The sequence below is a fragment of the Pleurodeles waltl genome, chromosome 7, assembly GCF_031143425.1.
Source record: "Pleurodeles waltl isolate 20211129_DDA chromosome 7, aPleWal1.hap1.20221129, whole genome shotgun sequence".
Classification (NCBI taxonomy): Eukaryota; Metazoa; Chordata; class Amphibia; order Caudata; family Salamandridae; genus Pleurodeles; species Pleurodeles waltl.
In genome coordinates, this window is record NC_090446.1 from 1,362,663,664 (window position 1) to 1,362,690,229 (window position 26,566).

Genomic DNA, 26,566 nt, shown 5'->3' on the forward strand with positions numbered 1-26,566 from the left:
AAATATCATCGGAGGAGAAGTGGAAAGTCAGGAAGCAAGAACTGAGAATGAATATAAAGATACTATTTCTGGAGGCAGGATGGGAAGGTTTGGAAGGAATATCAGAACACCATTGAAATTGAGAGATTTTGTACATTAATAAGGTTAGGGTTTATATAAAGTGAATTTGCAATTTACGTTGTGAGTTGTTATAGCAAAATGTTTTACCACTAGTAGATTTACGGGGTTTGCTTGTATATATATAAAAAAAAAAAAATTTTGGGGTGGAGATGTGGAGTAATGGGTTGGATTAGAATGTTATTGGAACGCGATGTGAAAGGTTCTAAATGGGAACACTGCGTGCAGACATTTGGAGCTGTGGCCGGGACGAGACGTTTATTGGTGTGTGGGGCTTATAACGTTATGAAATAAATACTTTAAACCTACCCGCCTCCGGATCTTCACTACAGGGGTCAGCACATTATCAAAGCAGCTGGCAGAAAATAAGGCCCGCATGGACACAAAAATGGACCAACTGACAGGTGCCATAACCAAACTCTGAACCGAGATGCCAGTGGACAGGAGCATGCAAAGGCGCAAGGAGAGGAGCAGTGGTGTGCGCATGGATGCAACAGCCAGACCATTGGAGATTTACACAGGCCACCACTACACTATCCAAGCGTACTGTGACGCTACAGGTGAAGATGGGCCACTTCAGTGGGGATGTCTTGTGAGGCCTTGGCCAGATGACTGCTGCAGTGGAGGCAATCCAAACTGCCCACATTGCTAGTGGTGTGGATGCAGAGGCTCCGGACAGTGAGTTGTCCAGCGTCAGCATCATCTCTGCTTCAGATGCTAGTGTGATGATATGCATTAGCAACTACACTCCTGCACCTCAACATGGTACCACCTCACATACTGGACACACTTCCCAAAAATAATTGATGGCCACAAGTCCGGGATTGGCTGTATTTGTTCATCACTTTAGTTGTTGGGGAGGTAACCAACCTACATGTTTGCTTAATGGGCTTATGATTTTTTGTGAAAGGCAGGTTGTCTGTCAATGTTTGTTATTCCCTGTCTTTAAAGGTAGCTTTACTTTAAGCTATAAATCATTTGTTGTGGCATTTTGTTACAGTATTGTTTATAGGAACATGACTTGCAAAGTAAGGTCTGTCTGTCTATGTGGCCCCTGCACCTTCTCCCCTCTGCTGCTCTGCTTGCCTTGGTTGACATGCTCAGCAGATGGACCGGGATCCTCATCCTCGGGTTAACTTCCTGACACCTCAGTGGGTAGGCCTTTCCCGCAGGCAGTGTTGAGTATGGCATAGGTTGCCACAATCTTGAAGAAGTGTCTGGGCAATACTGCAAGGCACCCCTACTCTTGTGCAGACACCTAAAGTGGGATATGAGGAGCCTGAAAGTCCGCTCGATCACCGACCTGGTGCGCCTATGTGCCGTGCTGTGTATCCTTTCATGTGGGTTGCTGGGAGACAGGTTGGGTGTGAAGATCCAGGGCCTCAGGGAATATGCAAAATATCTGTGTGAGACAACATACAATTAGTGATCATTGGGCAATAACATATGCGTTAGTATTACTTTATAGTACCTAGTAGGTAAACTTCATCAAACGCCCCTCTTTCCAGTCGCTGGTAAATCCCAATGTGCCTGAACATGTAGGAGTCATGTATGATCCCAGGATATTATGCCACAATATCTGTGTTGATATTGTGGGAATTGCAGACCACTTGGATGTTCAGGGAATGGGTGTTCTTGCGCTTCCTGAATAGTAATTCCAGATGGGATGGGGGACATATGGGCACATGGGTCCCATCTGTACGCCCTATGACCTGGGGGAATCTGGCTATCCGGTAGGATTGCAATTTCACAGTTTGCATTTCACCATCATTCCTGGGCAGGTAAATGTTGTGGTGTATGTAGAGTAGCATTGCATCTAAGAAAGTGTGAAAAAACTGCGAGAGGGTACTCTGCGACACCCCTCCAGCCACACCCATTACATTTTGGTACCTGCTACTGACTAGTAGGTGGAGGGAGCACAACACCTGAACATGGGTGGGAAGTAAATTGCTGCACTGCTTACTGCTTTCAAGGTGACTTTTAAGCGGGCTAAAAGCTCCAAGATTACATTGATACCCAGCCAGTATTGCTCATAGATCTCTTCCTCTGTCTTCTCAAACATGGTCAGCCTGACTTTAAATATCCTCTTCTGTCTCCGCCTCCTCTGCTGATTAGCCAGTATACATATCCTCCTCACTATCACATACAGAGTAGCCATTGTGGAAGCCCTTGATGCATTCTGGGGCTGATTTTATACTTTGAAACCAGTTAACACCTGAAATTACTTGGTGGTAAATTGCATATGCAAGCGGGCCACTTTGCGACTATTCAAAATTTGCGACTTGCTTGAACATACCGTTTGTGTCTCGCAATTAGGGATTTTCTAATTGCAACTCACAAATTCTGGTCGACAAAACTATTGATTCGCAAATCGGTCACATTGCAATTTTTATTTTGCAAATAGCTGTTGTACATTGCGTACGCCCCTTTTTTACATTCACAAAACTATTTGCGACCGATTTGTGAGTCGCAAATCATTCGTACATGTGGCCCCTATATCCTGTCTATCCATGAAATTTCAAGCTGAATAGGTCCATATACCCTTCTTCCTTTAGGGATGGAATCTAAAATGTTAGATATCCGTGGTTGTGAGGATAGTAACCCTACACATATTCTAAGCCCTATGGGTCCCACTTAAATCCATAGTCTTGTAATATAGCTTTACTGTCAATATATGGCATTGCCATTCCTGTATCAATTAAATTCTGATTAATTCTGAAGAAAGAAATTGCTTGGAAACTTTGCAATTTTCCTAACTAAACAGATAACAGTGTTGTGGGGTTAGTTAAGAAACACAGTATATCATCAGCGAGCAACACCAGTTTCACTTGCCTCTTCTATTGTATAAATTATGGTTTCTGTCTTTTATATGAGCGTTTCGATAGACAAGGCAACAATAAGGGGAGATAAGGGACAGCCCTTTCTCTTCCAGGGGATCCTCATCAATAGTCATAAACATTGAATATTCCCGCCCTTGTGCGGGGACCCCGGAGCATATATCAAATATACACATATTATACATGTGTAATAAATAATCATGCAGACTATCATGTTAAAAACAGGCTAAAAATGCTTTATTTCTATGAAGTTTTTTTTTTATTTTTTATTTTTTATATTAAATACTACAATAGAGCATAAATATGTGCCCAAGCTCCTAAAACTAGGATTAGTGAAGTGAGCAGTAGCAAACTCTAGAGAAGAAATAGAAAAAACTGCATTGAAAAACACTGAAGCATTCTTAGCCAATAGGCTGCATGCAGGTTAACACAGGAGAACCATAAAAACTTTGGCACCGTGCTTCAGGGGTGAAGGAAAGGTGACAGTTGGTTCACAGTTAGGTCAGTTCTTTTTTCCGGCTTCTTCTGAGAGGATCCTGGAGCATTGAGCTCTCAGTTTTTCTGAGTTTTTTCTCAGAAAAATTATTTAAAAAAGCGTTTTTTCATTTTTCACTCGACAAATAACATCTTTGTCTGAGCTAGGAAGGTTTTTTCTGACAGAAAAATGCCTTCTCTTTTTGTCAAATGCCCTGCTTGTGGGAAGAAGAAGGCCCAGTCAGATCCCCACTCTCTGTGCATAGTGTGCCTGCCTCAGAGTCACTGCCCTGACACTTGTAAGTACTGCAAGAACATGTCTAGGAGGACTCTGAAAGACAGAGAGAAGATCCGGCTTCATGGGCGTCAGGAGAGGAAAAGAACATCGTCCTCCTCACTTCCCAGACATCCAGAAGGCCATTCTCAGGAGAGAATGGTCCGGTCGACGTCGACAGGTAGGAAAATACCTGTTTGTTCACCGTTGACGTCGTCGCTACCACCGTCTCACCGGCATAGATCGCCGTCGACGGCGACACACCCGACGTCGAAGGGAACGGCGTCGAGGGGACATCAGAGCAGGGGCAGGTCTCCGTCGACGGCAGCCCGCCGATCGACGTCGAGCCATCGCCGGCGTGCCCGGTCGCCGCCAAAGGCTGTGCGCCCCCGACGTCAGGACAAACGGCGTCGTCATCACCACGACGGCACGAGAAACATCCGCCGTCAACCTCCCATCGCTCCACGTCGAGGCACACGACGGCGAGCAGGTCGAGGTCCAAGGAACGTCGTTCGACGTCAAGACATTCAACGTCGAAGCACTCAACGGCGAGACAGGAACAAACGGCTGGGCGCCCCTCGACGTCGAAACAGCCATCGACGTCGAAACAGGTTTTACCTGTCCCACAGGGAGCAGAACATCGCCCCACGCCAGACAAGGCACCATCTCCAGTGGTCTCCATACCGAGCGGCTCTTCTCGGTCTAGAGCGGCATCATCTGGGCATGTCTCGCCCATCAATCTATCTCCGAGATGGCTGGAGAGCCTCAACAGACCAGCGGCATCCCCAGATTCGCAGTATTCGCGAATGTATTCACCTACTGCCTCCCTGCCAAGAACGCCATCACCGACAGCCAGGGCAGAACGGGCTCATTCAGCTCCTCGCCAACCGACCGCGAGGCCTAGATGCTCTGCTACAGCGTCTCGCAGCAGATCTCGCTCTCAACGGAGATCCAGGTCGAGGTCAAGAAGAAGATCACCCTCTTGGTCTTCATCAGGTTCTTCTGTCGGGCGTTACTCACCCACCCTTACAGATTCACCACCTGCTAGAGTCTCACCGGTGGATGATATTACCACATTCAACGAGGTGTTGCTAAGAGGAGCGCAGAAACTCAACATTGAGGTTCCAGAACCATCTACCTCCTCATCGATCATCTTTGAGACTCTACAACAGAGATCAGCGTCGAAAAAGTTGCTGCCTCTGGTGCCTGGCTTGCTGCAGCCAACTATGGACACTTTTCTGGCCCCAGCCTCGCTTAAGTCTGCACCGGCTAGGATTCTCAAGAAATACAAGGCTCCAGAACAAGACCCTTTATTCCTTAGAAAAGATCCGCCACCGGACTCGGTGATCATAGCTGCTGCTCGAAAGACCCACTCAGTGGCTTCTTCATCCACGGTACCCCCGGATAAAGAGAGCAGGCATTTAGACTCTCTAGGGAGAAAGATATGCGGGACGGCGGCTTCAGCAATGAAGGTCTCCAGTGCGTCTGCGCTCCTGGGCAGGTACGATCGTTCTCTGTGGGATTCCCTCAGTAGATTTACAGAAAAATTGGCCAGAGAAGACAGGCAAGATTTCCAGGAGATACTACAAGAAGGATGCCTGGTATCCAACCAGGTTATCAGCGCGGCAGCGGATGGGGCGGATTTGGCTGCTCATGGGTACGCACATGGTATCTGTGCGAGGAGATCTTCCTGGCTGAGGCTCACAGGCTTGAAACAGGAAGCACAGCAACGCATCCTGAATCTCCCATTTGCCGGGAACTCTCTATTCGGTGCCCATGCAGACGAAGAGATGGCCCGCATGAAGACCGAGGTGGATACCTTGAAGGCGGTGGGCCTCGAAAGAAAGAAAGATTTCAGGCGGAGGTACAGGCCGTATGATAGGCGCCCTTTCCAGCAGAGGGTTCAAACCCCTCATTGGTCGCAAAGGTCACAACAGCGACAGGGACGCCCTCTCTTTCAACGAAGAAACACAAGGGAGCGAGGGTCAAGCAGACCTCAACAGTCCACTCCGAAAGCACCCACCAAGCAATGAAATCTCGCTTCCCTCGACACTGTACACCACTCCGGTGGGGGGAAGTATTACGGCTTATCTTCACGAGTGGCACTCTATCACAAGAGACAAATGGGTGCTCAATATTGTCGAACATGGCTATTCTCTTCTTTTCAAACAGCCTTCACCACGCTTGCCACCAACCAAAGACAATCCATCTCACCTCAGCTTGCTACGCAAGGAGGCTCTCGCCCTCCTGAGAAAGAACGCCATAGAAAAGGTTCCACCTGCACAAAGAGGACAGGGGGTCTACTCCCGTTACTTTCTAGTGGCAAAGAAGGGTCGAGAGGGCGTTTTCAGGCCAATTCTGGATCTACGGCTGCTGAACAAATACATGAGGAAGCAGAGGTTCAGAATGCTAGCGCTTCACCAGATTTTCCCTCAACTGCATCAGGGAGACTGGATGTGCTCCATCGACTTGCAGGATGCGTACTTTCACATCCCAATAGCTCCAAAGCATCGGAAATTCCTGCGCTTCCGAGTAGCGTTACAGCATTACCAGTTCAGAGTTCTACCCTTTGGCCTGAAATCTGCCCCAAGAGTTTTCTCGAAATGTATGGCAGTGGTGGCGGCGCATCTCCGAAGACAAAGGATATACATATATCCATACCTAGACGACTGGCTACTAAAGGCTTCTTCTCCGGAGCAGGCGAGAAGCCATCGGGACATTGTACTAAGAGTTTGCGAAGCCCTAGGTCTTCAGGTCAATTACCAGAAGTCAACATTGACTCCAACGCAGAATCTTCACTACCTAGGAGCTATCATAAACACAGAAATACAAAAAGTGTATCCTTCGGAGGAACGACTATCCTCAATAAACAAGAAGTGCCAGGACTTGTTGAGAACCAGCGCACCTACGGCACGTCAGGTGACATCACTACTAGGCTCCATGGCATCGTGCATTTTTATTGTCCCAAATGCCAGACTCCACATGAGACCCCTCCAAGAGGCATTGGAGACCAACTGGAGCCAAAGAACAGGTCGCTGGGAGGACACGGTGCGGCTACCGGAGGTAGCACTTCAGTCATTGAGATGGTGGATGCACAGACCTCACCTGTCAGTGGGTGCTCCGTTTCACCAGGTGCTTCCATCCGACACCCTAGTAACGGATGCATCTCTTCAGGGATGGGGGGCTCATCTGGGTCCTTTTCAAGCGCAGGGTCTGTGGTCAGACAAGGAAAAGCAGTACCACATCAATCTGCTAGAACTCAGAGCGGTCCATCTCGCTCTCAAGTCTTTCATACCGCTAATTCAGGGGAAAACTCTCTTGATACAGACGGACAATACAACCACAATGTATTACTTGAACAAACACGGGGGAACGAGGTCCCTACCCCTATCGCGAGAGTCCCAAGCGATATGGCATTGGCTCCTGGCCAGAGGAATGTCAATTACAGCAGTTCACCTGCCAGGTCAGCAGAACGTGGAAGCAGACTTTCTAAGCAGACACCTGGAGGACGTTCACGATTGGGTCCTGCACGGCGAAGTCGCAGAATACATCTTCGCGCAATGGGGTCGGACCCAACTGGACCTCTTCGCAGACGAAGTAAACAAGAAATGCCCAGACTTCGCATCCAGGTTCTACCGTCCGGGATCTCGAGGGAATGCCCTGTTGATCAACTGGTCAGGGATATTTCTTTACGCCTTTCCGCCGATTCCCCTCATTCCGGCAGTGATCAGCAAACTTTACAGATCCAGGACCAGAATGATTCTTATAGCGCCGCAATGGCCCCGACAATTCTGGTACACGGATCTCCTCAACCTGTCGGAAGAACCTCACAGGAGGCTGCCGTGCAGACCGGATCTTCTGAGCAGAATGGAGGGCAGGATTCTACATCCCACCCTACCCTACCCTCTCTGAGCTTAACAGCATGGCTCCTGAATTCCTGCAGTATGGGCACCTAGGGCTCTCACAGGAGTGCATAAGCATCTTGAAAGAGTCCAAACGACCTTCCACGCGGCGTTCCTACGCTTTGAAGTGGAAGAGATTCTACATATGGTGCTGTCAGCAAGGTCATAATCCCATACAGGCGCAGGAGGATGTCATACTATCCTATTTGCTTCATCTAGCGAAGTCCGGTCTGCAGGTATCATCTATTAAGGTACATTTGTCTGCTATTACTGCCTATCGCAAATCGCCTTCTCAGGAATCCTTCTTTACAAAACCTGTAGTCAAGGATTTCTTAGAAGGTTTGAAGAAAGTTTTTCCGCCAATTCGGAGGCCTTCTCCTCCGTGGGAACTGAACATAGTCCTGGCAAAACTTATGGGCCCTCCTTTCGAGCCTATCCATAAGGCCTCTTTACAACACCTTACGTGGAAGGCGGCTTTTCTAGTGGCCATTACTTCAGCGAGGAGGGTCAGTGAAATCCAGGCCTTGTCGGCAAAAGAACCGTACACGGTTTTTCATGACAATAGAGTGGTTCTACGAACTCACCCATCTTTCCTTCCGAAGGTGGTGTCAGAATTCCATATTAATCAGACCATTACTTTACCGACGTTCTTTCCCAATCCGGAGACTCCGGCAGAGAAAGCATTGCACTCATTAGACTTGAAAAGAGTGCTAAAATGTTATCTGGACAAGACAAAGTCGATTAGACACTCTAACCGTTTGTTTGTAAACTATGGTCATTTAAGGACAGGAGAGGCAGCATCTAAACGTACAATATCAAGATGGATAGTTTCTTGCATTGTTAATACTTATCAGCTAGCCAATAGACAATTGCTAGCGCGACCTAAAGCGCATTCCACAAGGGGTAAAGCGGCTACTGCTGCTCTCCTTAACAATGTTCCAATATCTGAGATTTGTAAGGCTGCTACATGGAAGTCTGTCCATACGTTTACAAGACATTATTGTTTAGACTCAGATGCAAGAGCGGATGCCCAAGTGGGGCAGGCCTCTCTAAGAAATCTATTTGCGTAATACCTATCTATTCCTGCACTTCTATCGGACAGTCTGCTGGGTTTAGGGATGGGCTTGCTAATCTATTCAATGTTTATGACTATTGATGAGGATCCCCTGGAAGAGAAGGATAAGTTACTTACCTGTAAATCCTAGTTCTCTTCCAGGGGTATCCTCATCAAAGTCATAAACAACCCACCCTCCTCCCCGGACGCACGTCTCCTAGAAGTGCAGGACAGACTGTGTTTTGAATCAGTTATGAAAATTGTCACCGTAAAAAGAACTGACCTAACTGTGAACCAACTGTCACCTTTCCTTCACCCCTGAGGCATGGTGGGATACTGGAGGTGCTCAGGGTCTTAAAGGCACGGTGCCAAAGTTTTTATGGTTCTCCTGTGTTAACCTGCATGCAGCCTATTGGCTAAGAATGCTTCAGTGTTTTTCAATGCAGTTGTTTCTATTTCTTCTCTAGAGTTTGCTACTGCTCACTTCACTAATCCTAGTTTTAGGAGCTTGGGCACATATTTATGCTCTATTGTAGTATTAAATATAAAAAAAAAAAAATTAAAAAACAAACTTCATAGAAATAAAGCATTTTTAGCCTATTTTTAACATGATAGTCTGCATGATTATTTATTACACATGTATAATATGTGTATATTTGATATATGCTCCGGGGTCCCCGCACAAGGGCGGGAATATTCAATGTTTATGACTTTGATGAGGATACCCCTGGAAGAGAACTAGGATTTACAGGTAAGTAACTTATCCATCTTGCTCTTCTAGGTAAAACAACAGGCTCAGATAATTATACTGGACTCTCAACTTAGTAGAGTGCGTATATAATTGACTTTGATAAAGAAGAGTTTTCTAGGACTCAGTTTGAATAAACTTAGGGCCAGATGTATCAAACTATTTTTCCTTCGCAAACGGTGCGAATCGCAAAATTCCACCGTTTGTGAATGCAAACTAGCCATACAGAATGTATGGAAGGCATTTGCAGTGCAATTTTAAGTAATTGATAAAATGACGATTCCCTAAAGTTGCGACTCAATTTTACAAATCACACATTGCGATTCCCTAAATAGGAAATTGCAAATAGGGAATTCCTATTTGTGATTCCCTGTGCACATGCAACAAGCATTTCCTAAATGCGAACTGGGCATTTAGGAAATACAATTACCACCAACTTCAAGTTGGTGTTTACCATGTGCAATTTTTAAAAATGCATTAAGGATACATTTTTAAAAGTGCCTTGTAGCTCACACATGCCCCTAGAACATGTGCACACTTCACATGTGCATAGTTAAAATATGGGGTGCTTAAGGCCCTCGGCATGCTTGGATTTGAATTTCCTAATTTACGATTCCCTAATAAGGAATTGCAAATGAGGAAATGCAAAAACATTCGCACATGAAGTTGCAATTCTTAATAGCGATTCCCTAATAGCGATTGTTACTCTGTGGAAATTGCTGTTAGGGAATCGCTATTTTCTTACATACCATTTTGCATTTCTTAAATAGCGATTTCTTTAAATTGGCTATTTAAGAAATGCAAAACAGTACTTTGATACATCTGGCCCTAAGAGTCTTGCAAAGACAGATCCTGTCAACCCTATCAAATGCGTTTTGGCATCTATTGAAAAAAGGCTTTTGCGTTCATCAGTGATTGGCTTTATCTGAGAGATCAAAGGACAATCTACTTTTAGCCCTAGTTTGCTAATCGTTAGTAAAGTTCACTTAAAAAGGAAATACTAAAGTTTGCCATATATTTTTTGGAATGGTTGTAAAGATTTTAGTAAAACAATTGATGTCACTGTTTAAGAGGTCATTCAAACTGTTTGATATGCTCCAGTGCGGACTTTTATTGGGTTTTAACAATAGTGACATGGTGAATTCAATTGTCCCCAGCATCTCTTCCTGTATATCTTCAAAAGAATTAAAACATTGGTCAGAGGAGGGGCAATGATAATGCCTCATCTTCTCTAAAAACAGGTTCGGGAACCCATCTGAGTCTAGTGCCTTGTTATTCAGCAATGTGTTAATGACCTGGAGGATTTTGACCTCCGAGGTCAGGTTATCAGGTCCTTCCAGCATTTCGGGAGGAATCGTGGGAAACGCTAGCTACGTTTACCAAATACTCACCATGTAATGATGAATCATATGGTTCCACCTGGTATAGAAGGGAGTAGTACTGAAAAAAAGGTTGAAGAGGACACTATTACATGGGTATTCGACATAGCCACACCCTGCTTTGTTCATCTTCATAGTACAGACGGCCCTTCCCTGAATATTCTAGTTGTAACAATGTTAAGTGACCAGTGAAAACAATTCTCCGGCAGCTAGGAAAGCAAACTCATGATTCCACCTTTTCTAGGCTCTTTCCCTTGGTGATGTCATCCGAAGAACTCATCAAACGAAACTCAAACAGGTTAATTCCATCAAGATCCCTACGTTCAGGACCAAGTAAGAGACACCTCTGTGGTGCAAATCATATTCGCCATTTAAATATGTAGAGCGCCTGGTCTCATAAAATTACAAGAGCTATGTACAGTTCATCTAGTACCTTAAATCACTTCTTACAGTAATCAAGACAAATTAATTTCTGAACCAAACGGACAGTATTACTAGGATGGATTACTTAAACAAACTGGGAGAATTGAGAGTCGTCTCAGTATAGGCCTAGTCTTTCTGCAGTTCTCTTGTCATTTGTGGATAGTATTGACGTGGATGCTCTCAGTAGGTCATTCCAAGAAAACCTTAATAAATACATTGCAGGATGTGTTTCCCAACAGGCATTCCACAGTTAATTTAGTTAAAAAACAAATCACATAATTTGAGTACAGATTTTACCACCACAGACTCAGGGGAGGGCATTTGTAAACAGTCAGGGAGATTTCTTTATACTGTTCTCTCACTCCTGCTGATCTGAACTTTTTTCAGAAAGCTAGAACAGTTGATAGTGGCCCCCTTTCTGACCAAGCTGCACAGATTATTGGACAATCAATTCTCAATTTTATAGTAAATAATTTCCAATAAAGTTCATGTATGTCTTGAATGTATTTTCAAGCAACTATGTTATTCAGAATATCAAATATATTATTGGTGGGCCTTTTCAAGGTATTTTCTACCCAGGAGTTCTTTTGGACCAAATGTATAATAAAGTCAGACCCCTGAAAAGGCACAACAATAACTGATCTCTGTAAAACATTAATCTCCATTATGGCATTGTTGACCAAAAATGTATACATTATGAAATGTTCAGTGCATATTTATCACTGGTGCTTAATTTGTAAAAGAATGAGTGCCAGTGCCCAAAGCTCTGCTCAGAAGCCCGTGGCCGATGCAATTATAGATCGGCATGCTAAACACTAATGCTGCTTAGTCCTAAATTCACCTCATCCCTCTTTAATCCACTACCAGACATGCCCTACCCTTTATCCTACTCTTGTAGGTTTCTGCTGTCATCTTTTCTTTTCTTTCCTCTTTTTGCTTTGTATGTTTTTGCGTCTCTTGTTCTCGGTATTTGTCTGATGTGGAAAAATAAGTACCTGTCACCAAAAACGAGTGACGGTGTCACCCTTTGGCTCAAATTAAGCAGATTGTCACCAGTGGCGGCCAGCTCGTATTTACGATGGGGGGCAGGAGGGGGAAATAAAATAAAAATTTAATTAAAAAAAGCACCTACCTTTAGACGATCTTCTCTCCTCGCGTTGCGTCATCTCTCCGAGCTCCGACGGGCACGGGATCCAGGAAACTGCACAAGCCAATCCTGATGCTGGTTTCAAGCTGGTAATCAGCATGAAACCAGCGTCAGGACTGATGGGAACGGGCTCTTGCAGCACTCACCAGAGCGCTGGAGGCCTGCGCCTTCTCTAACCCAGCTGTCTTAAGACACTGTTTAAAGTGTGCATGGGTGGCTGGCCATCGCAAGACGGCCGGCCAAAGGGACATGCACACTTTAAACAAGTGCACAGCTCCTTGCTGCCACTCAGCAGAAATTGCCACGCCCTGCCCTGACACTCGGTTCAGGAGGGGTGCAGAAAAATAAATGGTAATAAACAAAGTTTATTTCCATTTTATTTTTCGTTATTGGGGCATTTTATTTGGCGGGGCGACGCTTCTCCGTCCACGTGGGCACCCCTGTTTGTCACGCATAAATAGTTAGCTTCTCAGGAACGTCAACATTCTCTTCAGTTGGCAATCAGTGATATCACATCCTGCCTATCAGAGGCAGAAATTTTATTTAAAAACTAGCACACATTTCATCTACCTGAAAAAGATTCTTCTGTTTGTATTGTAGCTCAGTCTGATATTTCACATCTAACACAGGAACCATATACATAAACTATAACGTCTATTGAATGGTTTTTCAAATATTGAAAGTGTTTGAAAATAAAAAATATAGTATGAATTGAGATAAAGTACTGCTGCAGCGTGAAGTTTTGGACAGAAAAGCTCAGTATGGTAGTACCAAAATGTTTTAATTTTTGCTTTGATTATGTGGTTTTAACAACTCAGTTATGAGACCGGCTGTCACTTGCGGGTCCATATTTCAGCTTGTTCCAGCCAGATTTCTTATACAGAGAGCCAAGTTCAGCTAAAGGTTAGGTAATTTAAATGCCTTTTACATAAGTATCTGAAGCACGCGAAAACATGATGTTTTGAGGGTTTTATAAAGAATTGGCACAGAGTTTCAAAAAGTGGCTATCAACTTTCTAAATGATTTAAAAATGCCTGGGTAGCCTTCTCTTATTGTAGGAATACTGTAATTGTTATGGATGTAACAAACCCATGATGGAGAACTGCAATTGCAAATAAGTAGCTTATCTTTATTTCTTCAAATATGGCTGCATGAAAGTTCCTTCTGGAATTCTCTGTGTCAAGAATGTAGACCGTGCTCTTCTTTTTGATATGTTGTATGTCTGTTTGCAATTGCATTTCCGTTAGGTAACATCAATGTGTCACTGTTTTTAAATTGTTTGCAGGCTGGTACTGGCAAAGAACTTGGTGAGCTTGATAACCCTCTGGACTACAAACAGCTCCCACCAAACTACCATACTGAAGAAGAAGATGAGCACGAGGTTGGCAACGGCACCATCTACAGCCATCGCAAGATTGACAAGGTAAAACCAAGGCTTGTCTGAGAACCTCGGTGTTCAGAATTGCACCTTCCTATGAGAGCCTTTGGGGCAATATTCTGGCTATTCCACCATTAGAAAAAACTGAATTCAAATTCAGGCTAGTTAACTTCTGTACTCAATGCAGACCGTATTTTACCTATAAAGCTTTGATTAAAAACCTAATAAATGCCTGTGTCGTCTGTATCATAGTCAATAGCACTAGGTCTGCCAGTTTCTCCTGATCGAGCTTCCATTAACATTATTATGAATGAAGGAAAACTGCAGTTTAATCTAACGCTCTACTCCTAAAAGAACGCATTGAAGGCTGTAGCATCTAGGTTCAATCTACAGCTGTTAAAACTGGGATCTGCATGTTGAGGCAAGAAGCAAACAGGTCAGTAGTCATGAAGCCCAACCTCATGGACAGGGAAGCAGGCTCAGAAGAGGTCCTGAAGGGATCATTAGTTCCAGGAAGCCAGCACATCAGTCCTCCCAGGGTTATGTTCTTTGATAACTGACATCCTTATCCAGGAAGAGGTACCAAAAGACCACCTTCCCCAACATCTTGCATCTAGTCCCTCTCAGTTGGCTGACATAGTAGACCACCAAGACATTGTCCATTATGAGGAGAACACAACACTGTACTTTGTCCTTTTGAATGCACATGTCAAAGGATCCTACCTAGAGCTTGAAATAGTTTAAATGAAATAGTAATTACTCTGCAGATCACCTTGCTTCATAAGACAAGGACTGTCTACGAGTAACCCAACCCAGTCTGTGGCCATCTCACTCTGTGAACACCTCTGTGGTAGTGTAGGAAAGTACCATCTTGCCTGGCATGTTACCCCCATATTTCACTGTATATATGTTGTTTTAGTTGTATGTGTCACTGGGACCCTGCCAGCCAGGGCCCCAGTGCTCATAAGTGTGCCCTGTATGTGTTACCTGTGTTATGACTAACTGTCTCACTGAGGCTCTGCTAATCAGAACCTCAGTGGTTATGCTCTCTCATTTCTTTCCAACTTGTCACTAACAGGCTAGTGAACAATTTTACCAATTTACATTGGCATACTGGAACACCCTTATAATTCCCTAGTATATGGTACTGAGGTACCCAGGGTATTGGGGTTCCAGGAGATCCCTATGGGCTGCAGCATTTCTTTTGCCACCCATAGGGAGCTCTGACAATTCTTACACAGGCCTGCCACTGCAGCCTGAGTGAAATAACGTCCACGTTATTTCACAGCCATTTTACACTGCACTTAAGTAACTTATAAGTCACCTATATGTCTAACCTTTACCTGGTAAAGGTTGGGTGCTAAGTAACTTAGTGTGTGGGCACCCTGGCACTAACCAAGGTGCCCCCACATTGTTCAGGGCCAATTCCCCGGACTTTGTGAGTGCGGGGACACCATTACACGCGTGCACTATACATAGGTCACTACCTATGTATAGCTTCACAATGGTAACTCCGAATATGGCCATGTAACATGTCTAAGATCATGGAATTGCCCCACCAATGCCATCCTGGTATTGGGGAGACAATCCCATGATTCCCCGGGTCTCTAGCACAGACCCGGGTACTGCCAAACTACCTTTCCCGGGGTTTCACTGCAGCTGCTGCCAACCCCTCAGACAGGTTTCTGCCCTCCTGGGGTCCAGCCAGGCTTGGCCCAGGAAGGCAGAACAAAGGACTTCCTCAGAGAGAGGGTGTTACACCCTCTCCCTTTGGAATAAGGTGTCAGGGCTGGGGAGGAGTAGCCTCCCCCAGCCTCTGGAAATGCTTTGATGGGCACAGATGGTGCCCTTCTCTGCATAAGCCAGTCTACACCGGTTCAGGGATCCCTCAGCCCTGCTCTGGCGCGAAACTGGTCAAAGGAAAGGGGAGTGACCACTCCCCTGACCTGCACCTCCCCTGGGAGGTGCCCAGAGCTCCTCCAGTGTGCTCCAGACCTCTGCCATCTTGGAAACAGAGGTGCTGCTGGCACTCTGGACTGCTCTGAGTGGCCAGGGCCAGCAGGTGACGTCAGAGACTCCTTCTGATAGGCTCCTTCAGGTGTTGCTAGCCTATCCTCTCTCCTAAGTAGCCAAACCTCCTTTTCTGGCTATTTAGGGTCTCTGCTTTGGGGAATTCCTTAGATAACGAATGCAAGAGCGCATCAGAGTTCCTCTGCATCTCTCTCTTCACCTTCTGCCAAGGAATCGACTGCTGACCGCGCTGGAAGCCTGCAAAACTGCAACAAAGTAGCAAAAGACGACTACTGCGACCTTGTAACACTGATCCTGCCGCCTTCTCGACTGTTTTCCTGGTGGTGCATGCTGTGGGGGTAGTCTGCCTCCTCTCTGCACTAGAAGCTCCGAAGAAATCTCCCGTGGGTCGACAGAATCTTCCCCCTGCAACCGCAGGCACCAAAGAACTGCATCACCGGTCCTCTATGTCTCCTCTCAGCACGATGAGCGAGGTCCCTTGAACTCAGCAACTCTGTCCAAGTGACTCCCACAGTCCAGTGACTCTTCAGTCCAAGTTTGGTGGAGGTAAGTCCTTGCCCCCCCACGCCAGACTGCATTGCTGGGAACCGCATGTTTTGCAGCTACTCCGGCTCCTGTGCACTCACCGAGGATTTCCTTCGTGCACAGCCAAGCCTGGGTCCCCGGCACTCTAACCTGCATTGCACGACCTCCTGAGTTGTCCTCCGGCGGTGTGGGACTCTCTTGTGCAACTTCGGGTGAGCACCGATTCACTCCACTTCGTAGTGCCTGTTCCGGCACTTCTGCGGGTGCTGCTTGCTTCTGAGTGGGCTCCTTCTCTTGCTGGGCGCCCCCTCTGTCTCCTCACGCAATTGGCGACATCCTGGTCCCTCCTGGGCCACAGCAGCATCCAAAAACCCTAACCGCGACCCTTGCAGCTAGCAAGGCTTGTTTGCGGTCTTTCTGCGGGAAAACACTTCTGTACAACTCTTCACGACGTGGGACATCCATCCTCCAAAGGGGAAGTTTCTAGCCCTTGTCGTTCGTACAGAATCCTCAGCTTCTACCATCCGGTGGCAGCTTCTTTGCATCCACAGCTGGCATTTCCTGGGCATCTGCCCACTCCCGACTTGATCGTGACTTTTGGACTTGGTTCCCTTGTTCCACAGGTACCCTCGTCTGTAAATCCATCGTTGTTGCATTGCTGGTGTTGGTCTTTCCTGCAGAATTCCCCTATCACGACTTCTGTGCTCTTTGGGGAACTTAGGTGCACTTTGCACCCACTTTTCAGAGTCTTAGGGTGGGCTATTTTTCTAACCCTCACTGTTTTCTTACAGTCCCAGCGACCCTCTACGAGGTCACATAGGTTTGGGGTCCATTCGTGGTTCGCATTCCACTTCTAGAGTATATGGTTTGTGTTGCCCCTATCCCTATGTGCCCCCATTGCATTCTATTGTGACTATACATTGTTTGCACTGTTTTCTATTGCTATTACTGCATATTTTGGTATTGTGTACATATATCTTGTGTATATTTGCTATCCTCATACTGAGGGTACTCACTGAGATACTTTTGGCATATTGTCATAAAAATAAAGTACCTTTATTTCTCTCGTAGGGGATTTCCATGTATAGTCATAAGCACTGAATAGTTCTGCGCGCCTGCGGGGACCCCGGAGCACTGGTGTGAAGTATATTCTTAAGTGCAAATACCAACCCTTTGAAAAAAGGTTTGTCAAAAAACACTTAAGAATAACACTGTGCAGCCTATGTGAACAGCTACACAGGCCAAATTGTTAAAAGAAAAAACAGTTATAGTGTAAATTCACGTTTAAACATCTATTTATTTTATAAATATATTAACAAATACATTCTCATATTTTATTTACACCTCTCATGAGAATAAAACAATGCAGGGCAGTGTAGCCCATAGGCTGCCATTATACAGAATGAAAATAGAGCTGTGCCTTTAAGAAAGTAAAGTCTTCCTGTTTCCCATCATGCACAGCAAAAGGCAGTTGCCTCAGTACTTTTTTGGAGGCTTGTAACCTGACATGAAGAAACAAAACATTTGTTATACTTCACACCAGTGCTCCGGGGTCCCCGCAGGCGCGCGGAACTATTCAGTGCTTATGACTATCATGGAAATACCCCTACGAGAGAACTGGAGATACAGGTAAGAAACCATTCCTTTTAGTATATCTGTGTATTGTGTTTTCTTATGATATTGTGCATATGACACTAGTGGTACTGTAGGAGCTTCACTCGTCTCCTAGTTCAGCCTAAGCTGCTCTGCTAAGCTACCTTTTTCTATCAGCCTAAGCTGCTAGACACCCCTATACACTAATAAGGGATACCTGGGCCTGGTGCAAGGTGGAAGTACCCCTTGGTTCTCACTACAAGCCAGTCCAGCCTCCTACATTGGTTGTGCAGCGGTGGGATAAGTACTTTGCAACTACTTACCACTTTTGTCATTGTACTTTTCATAAGAGAAAAATATACAAAACAAGTTCAGTGTATGTACACCTAACCAAAAAGTTTTGCTTTTCTTCTCTCACTTCTTTTCTAAGTGCTGAAAAGTACCTCTAAAACTTTCAAAAAGTTCTTAAAAAGTTTTAAAAGTTTTTTTTCTGTTCTTTAAAAAGATCTAAAAACTTTTTCTTTCTTTTTCTATCCCTTAAACACTTTCTAAAATGTCTGGCACAGGCCAAACTGTTGATCTGTCCAAGACTGCTTATGACCACCTTAGCTGGAAGGCAGCAAGGAGTCTCTGTGTAGAAAGAGGTTTAGGGGTAGGGAAGAATCTCTCTAGAGAACTATTAGTTAACATGCTAGTTGAACAAGACAAGACTTTTGTTGGCACTTCTGGTGAGAAATTAGCTGATGGTTCCCACTCTGATTCTGGGGCACCCCTAGCAAAATATTTGGGAGGGAATCTTTCCAACCTGCCCCTTAGCAGGCCACCTAGCATAGCTGGTACTGATGTGAATTCACATCACAGTAAAAGTGTTGGTTCACATCACAGTAATAGTGTTGCTTCTCATCACAGTAGAAGTGTCACTTCTGTAGGCCAGAATGTTAGTGTGCCATCTGTAAGGGCCAGGTCTCCTTCTGTTCATTCTCACCATTCCTCTGTTTCAAGACATGCCCTACCCACCCACCCTGATGACAGAGTGTTAGAAAGGGAGCTCAATAGATTGAGAGTGGAACAATCCAGGCTGAAGCTCAAGAAGCAACAGCTGGATTTAGATAGGCAGTCCTTGGAAATAGAAAGAGAAAGACAGAAATTGGGTTTAGAAACCCATGGTGGCAGCAGCAGTATTCCAAATAATCATCCTGCAAAAGAGCATGATTCTAGGAATCTGCACAAGATAGTTCCCCCTTACAAGGAGGGGGATGACATTAACAAGTGGTTTGCTGCACTTGAGAGGGCCTGTGTTGTACAGGAGGTCCCTCAAAGGCAGTGGGCTGCTATCCTATGGCTATCTTTCAGTGGAAAGGGTAGGGATAGGCTCCTTACTGTAAAAGAAAGTGAGGCCAATAATTTTAAAGTTCTTAAGAATGCACTCCTAGATGGTTATGGCTTAACCACTGAACAGTACAGGATGAAGTTCAGAGAAACCAAAAAGGAGTCTTCACAAGACTGGGTAGACTTTGTTGACCATTCAGTGAAGGCCTTGGAGGGGTGGTTACATGGCAGTAAAGTTGCTGACTATGAAAGCCTGTATAACTTAATCCTGAGAGAGCATATTCTTAATAATTGTGTGTCTGATTTGTTACACCAGTACCTGGTGGACTCTGATCTGACCTCTCCCCAAGAATTGGGAAAGAAGGCAGACAAATGGGTCAGAACAAGGGTGAACAGAAAAGTTCATACAGGGGGTGACAAAGATGGCAAGAAGAAGGATGGTAAGTCTTCTGACAAGGGTGGGGACAAATCTAAAAATGAGTCTTCATCAGGCCCACAAAAACACTCTGGTGGGGGTGGTGGGCCCAAATCCTCTTCAAATCAAAACAAAGAAAAGAAACCATGGTGCTATTTATGTAAAATAAAAGGCCATTGGACAACTGATCCCAGTTGCCCAAAGAAAAGCACCAAGCCTCCTACCACTACAACCCCTGCTGCTACACCTAGTGCCCCTAGTAATAGCAGTGGTGGTGGGAGCAAACCTACTAATAGCCAATCCAAGGGAGTAGCTGGGCTCACTTTTGGTAACTTAGTTGGGGTTGGTCTGATTAGGGAGACCACAGAGGATGTGTTAGTCTCTGAGGGGGCTATTGATTTAGCCACCTTGGTTGCTTGTCCCCTTAACATGGATAAGTACAAGCAACTACCCCTAATAAATGGTGTTGAGGTTCAGGCCTACAGGGACACAGGTGCCAGTGTTACAATGGTAATAGAGAAACTGGTCCACCCTGAACAACACCTACTTGGTCACCAGTACCAAGTAACCGATGCTCATAACAACACACTTAGCCACCCCATGGCTGTTGTAAATCTCAACTGGGGGGGGTTACTGGTCCAAAGAAAGTTGTGGTTGCCTCAGATTTACCTGTAGACTGTCTACTAGGAAATGATTTAGAGACATCGGCTTGGTCAGATGTGGAGTTGGAGGCTCATGCAGCAATGCTGGGCATTCCAGGGCATATTTTTGCTTTAACCAGGGCTCAGGCCAAAAAGCAAAAAGGACAGGGTGACTTGGATCCTGGAAGAATGGACCAAGTGCTCCCTAAAGCTAGGGTTAGTAAAGGTAAATCACTACCTACTATCCCTCCCTCTACAGTGGATTCAACTTCTGAGGAAGAAGAATTTCCAACCTGTGCAGAACCTACACCAGAGGAGCTGGAAGCAGACACTGCTGAGCTTTTGGGTGAAGGGGGGCCTGCCATTGAGGAGCTGAGTGTGACACAGCATACCTGTTCCACACTAGAGCGTCTAAGGCAGCAAGCTGTCAAACAAGCAAATGGGGATGTCAGTGACTCTCACAGAGTTTACTGGGAGGACAACCTCTTGTACACTGAAGCAAGGGATCCAAAACCTGGAGCTGCCAGGAGATTGGTGATTCCTCAGGAGTACAGAAAGTTCCTCCTAACTCTAGCCCACGACATTCCCTTAGCTGGACATTTGGGGCAAATGAAAACTTGGGACAGGCTTGTCCCCTTGTTTCATTGGCCTAGAATGTCAGAGGACTCAAAGGAATTTTGTAAGTCCTGTGAAAACTGTCAAGCCAGTGGCAAGACAGGTGGCACTCCAATGGCACCCCTTATCCCACTGCCTGTGGTTGGGGTTCCCTTTGAAAGGGTATGGGTTGACATAGTTGGCCCCCTTGACCCTCCTACTGCTTCAGGCAATAGGTTTATCTTGGTGGTAGTGGACCATGCCACCAGATATCCTGAAGCAATTCCTCTAAGGACCACTACAGCTCCTGCAGTGGCAAAGGCCCTCCTGGGAATCTTTTCCAGGGTGGGCTTCCCAAAAGAGGTGGTATCAGACAGGGGAAGCAGTTTCATGTCTGCTTACTTAAAGGCCATGTGGAAGGAATGTGGTGTGACATACAAGTTCACCACACCCTATCATCCACAAACAAATGGACTGGTTGAGAGATGTAACAAAACTCTCAAAGGCATGATCATGGGACTCCCTGAAAAACTCCACAGGAGATGGGATATCCTATTACCTTGCCTCCTTTTTGCTTACAGGGAGGTACCCCAAAAAGGAGTGGGCTTCAGCCCCTTTGAACTTCTATTTGGACACCCTGTGATAAGTCCTCTAACACTTGTTAAGGAGGGTTGGGAACAACCTTTAAAAGCTCCAAAGCAAGACATAGTGGACTATGTACTAGGCCTAAGATCTAGGATGGCTGAGTACATGAAAAAGGCCAGTAAAAACCTTCAGGCCAGCCAAGAGCTCCAAAAACAATGGCATGACCAGAAGGCTGTTTTGGTTCAGTACCAACCAGGGCAGAAAGTGTGGGTCTTGGAGCCGGTGGCCCCAAGAGCACTCCAAGACAAATGGAGTGGACCCCACATAATTGTTGAAAAGAAGGGAGAAGTCACCTACTTAGTTGACTTAGGCACTGCCAGGAGTCCCCTTAGGGTGCTCCATGTCAATCGCCTGAAACCCTACTATGACAGGGCTGATCTCACCCTGCTCATGGCAACAGATGAGGGACAGGAAGAAGAGAGTGACCCTCTCCCTGATCTCTTCTCTTCCACAGAACAAGATGCTCTAGTGGAAGGTGTAGTTTTGGCAGATTGTCTTACTGCTGAGCAGAAAGACCACTGCATAAATCTCCTGGGTCAGTTTTCTGAACTCTTCTCTACTGTGCCAGGCACCACTTCTTGGTGTGAGCACACTATAGATACTGGAGACAGCTTGCCTGTCAAAAGTAAGATCTATAGGCAGCCTGACCATGTCAGAGACTGCATAAAGCAAGAAGTACAGAAAATGCTTGAACTGGGAGTGGTTGAGCACTCTGAAAGTCCATGGGCCTCTCCTGTGGTACTTGTACCAAAACCTCATTCCAAGGATGGAAAGAAGGAAATGCGGTTTTGTGTAGACTATAGAGGTCTCAACCAGGTAACCAAAACTGATGCTCACCCTATACCCAGGGCAGATGAGCCAATAGATACACTGGCATCTGCCAAGTATCTAAGCACTTTTGATTTGACTGCAGGGTATTGGCAGATCAAGTTATCAGAAGATGCAAAAGCAAAAACAGCATTTTCAACCATTGGAGGTCATTACCAATTCACAGTAATGCCTTTTGGATTGAAAAATGCACCTGCCACTTTCAGAGGTTGGTGAATACAGTCCTGCAAGGGCTGGAAGCTTTTAGTGCAGCATATCTAGATGATATAGCTGTCTTTAGCTCCAGCTGGGATGATCACCTGGTCCACCTATGGAAAGTTTTGGAGGCCCTGCAAAAGGCAGGCCTCACTATCAAGGCTTCAAAGTGCCGGATAGGGCAGGGGATGGTGGTGTATCTGGGACACCTGGTAGGTGGAGAACAGATTGCACCACTTCAGGGGAAAATCCAAACTATTATAGATTGGGTTCCCCCTACAACTCAGACCCAAGTGAGAGCCTTCTTAGGCCTCACTGGGTATTACAGGAGGTTCATAGAGAACTATGGCTCCATTGCAGCCCCTCTTAATGACCTCACATCTAAAACAATGCCTAAAAAGGTATTGTGGACAGCTAGCTGTCAGAAAGCTTTTGAGGAGCTGAAGCAGGCCATGTGCTCTGCACCTGTCCTGAAAAGCCCCTGTTACTCCAAAAAATTCATTGTCCAAACTGATACATCTGAATTAGGGGTAGGGGCAGTCTTATCACAACTTAATTCTGAGGGCCAGGATCAACCTGTTGCTTTTATCAGCAGGAGGTTGACCCCTAGAGAAAAGCATTGGTCTGCCATAGAGAGGGAGGCCTTTGCTGTGGTCTGGGCACTGAAGAAGTTGAGGCCATACCTGTTTGGCACTCACTTCATTGTTCAGACAGACCACAAACCTCTACTTTGCCTAAAACAAATGAAAGGTGAAAACCCTAAATTATTGAGGTGGTCCATATCCCTACAGGGAATGGATTATACAGTGGAACATAGACCTGGGAGTACCTACTCCAATGCAGATGGACTCTCCAGATATTTCCACTTAGACAATGAAGACTCATCAGGTCATGGCTAGTCTTATTGTCCTTCGTTTGGTGGGGGGGGTTGTGTAGGAAAGTACCATCTTGCCTGGCATGTTACCCCCATATTTCACTGTATATATGTTGTTTTAGTTGTATGTGTCACTGGGACCCTGCCAGCCAGGGCCCCAGTGCTCATAAGTGTGCCCTGTATGTGTTACCTGTGTTATGACTAACTGTCTCACTGAGGCTCTGCTAATCAGAACCTCAGTGGTTATGCTCTCTCATTTCTTTCCAAATTGTCACTAACAGGCTAGTGACCAATTTTACCAATTTACATTGGCATACTGGAACACCCTTATAATTCCCTAGTATATGGTACTGAGGTACCCAGGGTATTGGGGTTCCAGGAGATCCCTATGGGATGCAGCATTTCTTTTGCCACCTATAGGGAGCTCTGACAATTCTTACACAGGCCTGCCACTGCAGCCTGAGTGAAATAACGTCCACGTTATTTCACAGCCATTTTACACTGCACTTAAGTAACTTATAAGTCACCTATATGTCTAACCTTTACCTGGTAAAGGTTGGGTGCTAAGTTACTTAGTGTGTGGGCACCCTGGCACTAGCCAAGGAGCCCCCACATTGTTCAGGGCCAATTCCCCGGACTTTGTGAGTGCGGGGACACCATTACACGCGTGCACTATACATAGGTCACTACCTATGTATAGCTTCACAATGGTAACTCCGAATATGGCCATGTAACATGTCTAAGATAATGGAATTGCCCCACCAATGCCATCCTGGTATTGGGGAGACAATCCCATGATTCCCCGGGTCTCTAGCACAGACCCGGGTACTGCCAAACTACCTTTCCCGGGGTTTCGCTGCAGCTGCTGCTGCTGCCAACCCCTCAGACAGGTTTCTGCCCTCCTGGGGTCCAGCCAGGCTTGGCCCAGGAAGGCAGAACAAAGGACTTCCTCAGAGAGAGGGTGTTACACCCTCTCCCTTTGGAATAAGGTGTCAGGGCTGGGGAGGAGTAGCCTCCCCCAGCCTCTGGAAATGCTTTGATGGGCACAGATGGTGCCCACCTCTGCATAAGCCAGTCTACACCGGTTCAGGGATCCCTCAGCCCTGCTCTGGCGTGAAACTGGACAAAGGAAAGGGGAGTGGCCACTCCCCTGACCTGCACCTCCCCTGGGAGGTGCCCAGAGCTCCTCCAGTGTGCTCCAGACCTCTGCCATCTTGGAAACAGAGGTGCTGCTGGCACACTGGACTGCTCTGAGTGGCCAGGGCCAGCAGGTGACATCAGAGACTCCTTCTGATAGGCTCCTTCAGGTGTTGCTAGCCTATCCTCTTGTCGCATGGGCTCTCATTATTCTAAATGAGACTACTGGATTTCTAGGCAGCAGGATCGATAACGGTGTGGGGGACTGAGTCTGACCCACGTGTAAAGAACTCTGTCACCCTAAATCCGGTTTTTGCTCCGGCTAACTAGGAGTGCCTTATTTCTCCCATGTGGAAGGAATAATTTGGCAGCCGAGCGCATGACATCTTTGGAACTTCTCAGGGAAGTCGTGGTTACTCAGATCCAAACCAACTCTCTTATTTACAATATGATCTCATATACAAATGACAAAGACAGTATAAGTTTTATATAATGTTTTAATAAAACGACTGTATTTTAGATATTAAGGCGTGAGCCACAATAACCAGAACGATACTACACAGTAGGATTGAAATAGTCACCAGGAGAGTAAAACATAAGAACAAAGCTATCATATTGTCTAACAGTTTCTACTCTCCCTCTGCTTGTTCTATTTAGAGCACAGCATGTTAAGCTTCTAGCTTGCCTATTAGGATCACTGTGGAGACATCAGCCCTCATACCTGAGCAATGACCTGTGATCTTGGTTCAGCATCTGCAACGAGGCAGTCAGCGTCTAGTTGTGGTTCCCTGGTCGGAATCTCCCTCTTGCGTGTATTGGGACAAGGAAGTGATTTTATAACTAACATGTCATCGTGATCACAAAATGTCCCTACGCAGGAATGCCAAGTCTAAACTCCTACCACGTCTATCGGCAATGTACCAGACTGTATCCTTGACTGAAGCACAGAGTAAATGTTATGGAGAACTCCAGTGCTGAAGTAGGCAAAACAGCGTGATATGAATAACAAAACAACACCGTAGAACTGGCTATTCGAAAAATAACAGTACGAAGCCTAATAAAAAGCATGTAGAGCAAAGTGCACAGAGGCTCTAAGCTGTCAGCAAATGAATAAAATATATTCAGGGCAAAGTGCATAAAGGCCTAAAGCCTGAAGCTAAAGCGCAACGAATACGTAAAACTGACCACACTACACCCTCCCCTTGTCAGTAGCAAGTGGTTCCAATAATATCAAACGATGCCCCAGAAATAAACAATATAAAAATCATATATTTCGACAAGGTGAGAAGACAACAAAGTCATAAATTTAGGAAACATGTGACCATAAAACCAAATCCAATATTGTGTCAATTTCGTAAAAAGGAAAAAAAAAAAAATCCAATCGTCAAACAGAAGCAACAGAACGCAGGAGTTCCTCCACTTCGATATATGTTAATACCGGAAGAGCCACGCCACAAAGTACCATGGAGCAGGTGTGGTCCAAAGCCCCAAAACCATTCAGGGCGGCACCCCGTGCAGAGCCTATGAAAGAGACAATACCATCTTCCTCCAGGAAGGGAATCTCATAAACCGCCTCACGAAGCAAGCGCATCCGTAGTGTACAAGTCTGGGAATGAACCCTAATCGGGAACATCAACAGATCAGTATCGACCATTGGAGAGCGCTGCAGTGAGAGACAGAGAGCCAGTGCATGTTCAAACGAGCACCAAAGGCATCAAAACACGGGTTGCACACAATCCAAAACCGGTCTAAATGACAGAGACCAGTCACACTCCAAATGTCCCACGAGTGTTGCTCCAAAATGCTGCATCATGCGTTCACGACACAGCTGCGCTGACGGGAGCAGTAATACAGGATCTTGTCGTGACGGGACAGCCATTGCGAAAAAAATAGCAACAACAGCAAAACTCCAGCCAATAAAGCTAAAGTAATCGGGAAACCCCCAAAAATGCTTCCGAAAATAGAATGTATAGCCGAAGGTATCAAACCGAATATGGAAGAGAAGGTGTGAGTAAAACCAACACCA

The 26,566-nt window shown here is 45.7% G+C and overlaps 1 protein-coding gene across 1 annotated transcript in view; it reads left to right on the top strand.

Annotated features, from left to right (window-relative positions):
• DKKL1 (dickkopf like acrosomal protein 1) overlaps positions 1-26,566 on the top strand; it is a 768,700-nt gene that overhangs the window by 161,211 nt on the left and 580,923 nt on the right. Inside the window, exon 2 of the mRNA XM_069200815.1 lies at positions 13,641-13,778. Within this exon, the coding sequence (XP_069056916.1) occupies positions 13,641-13,778 (138 nt within the window). The remainder of the gene's footprint in view (positions 1-13,640; positions 13,779-26,566) is intronic.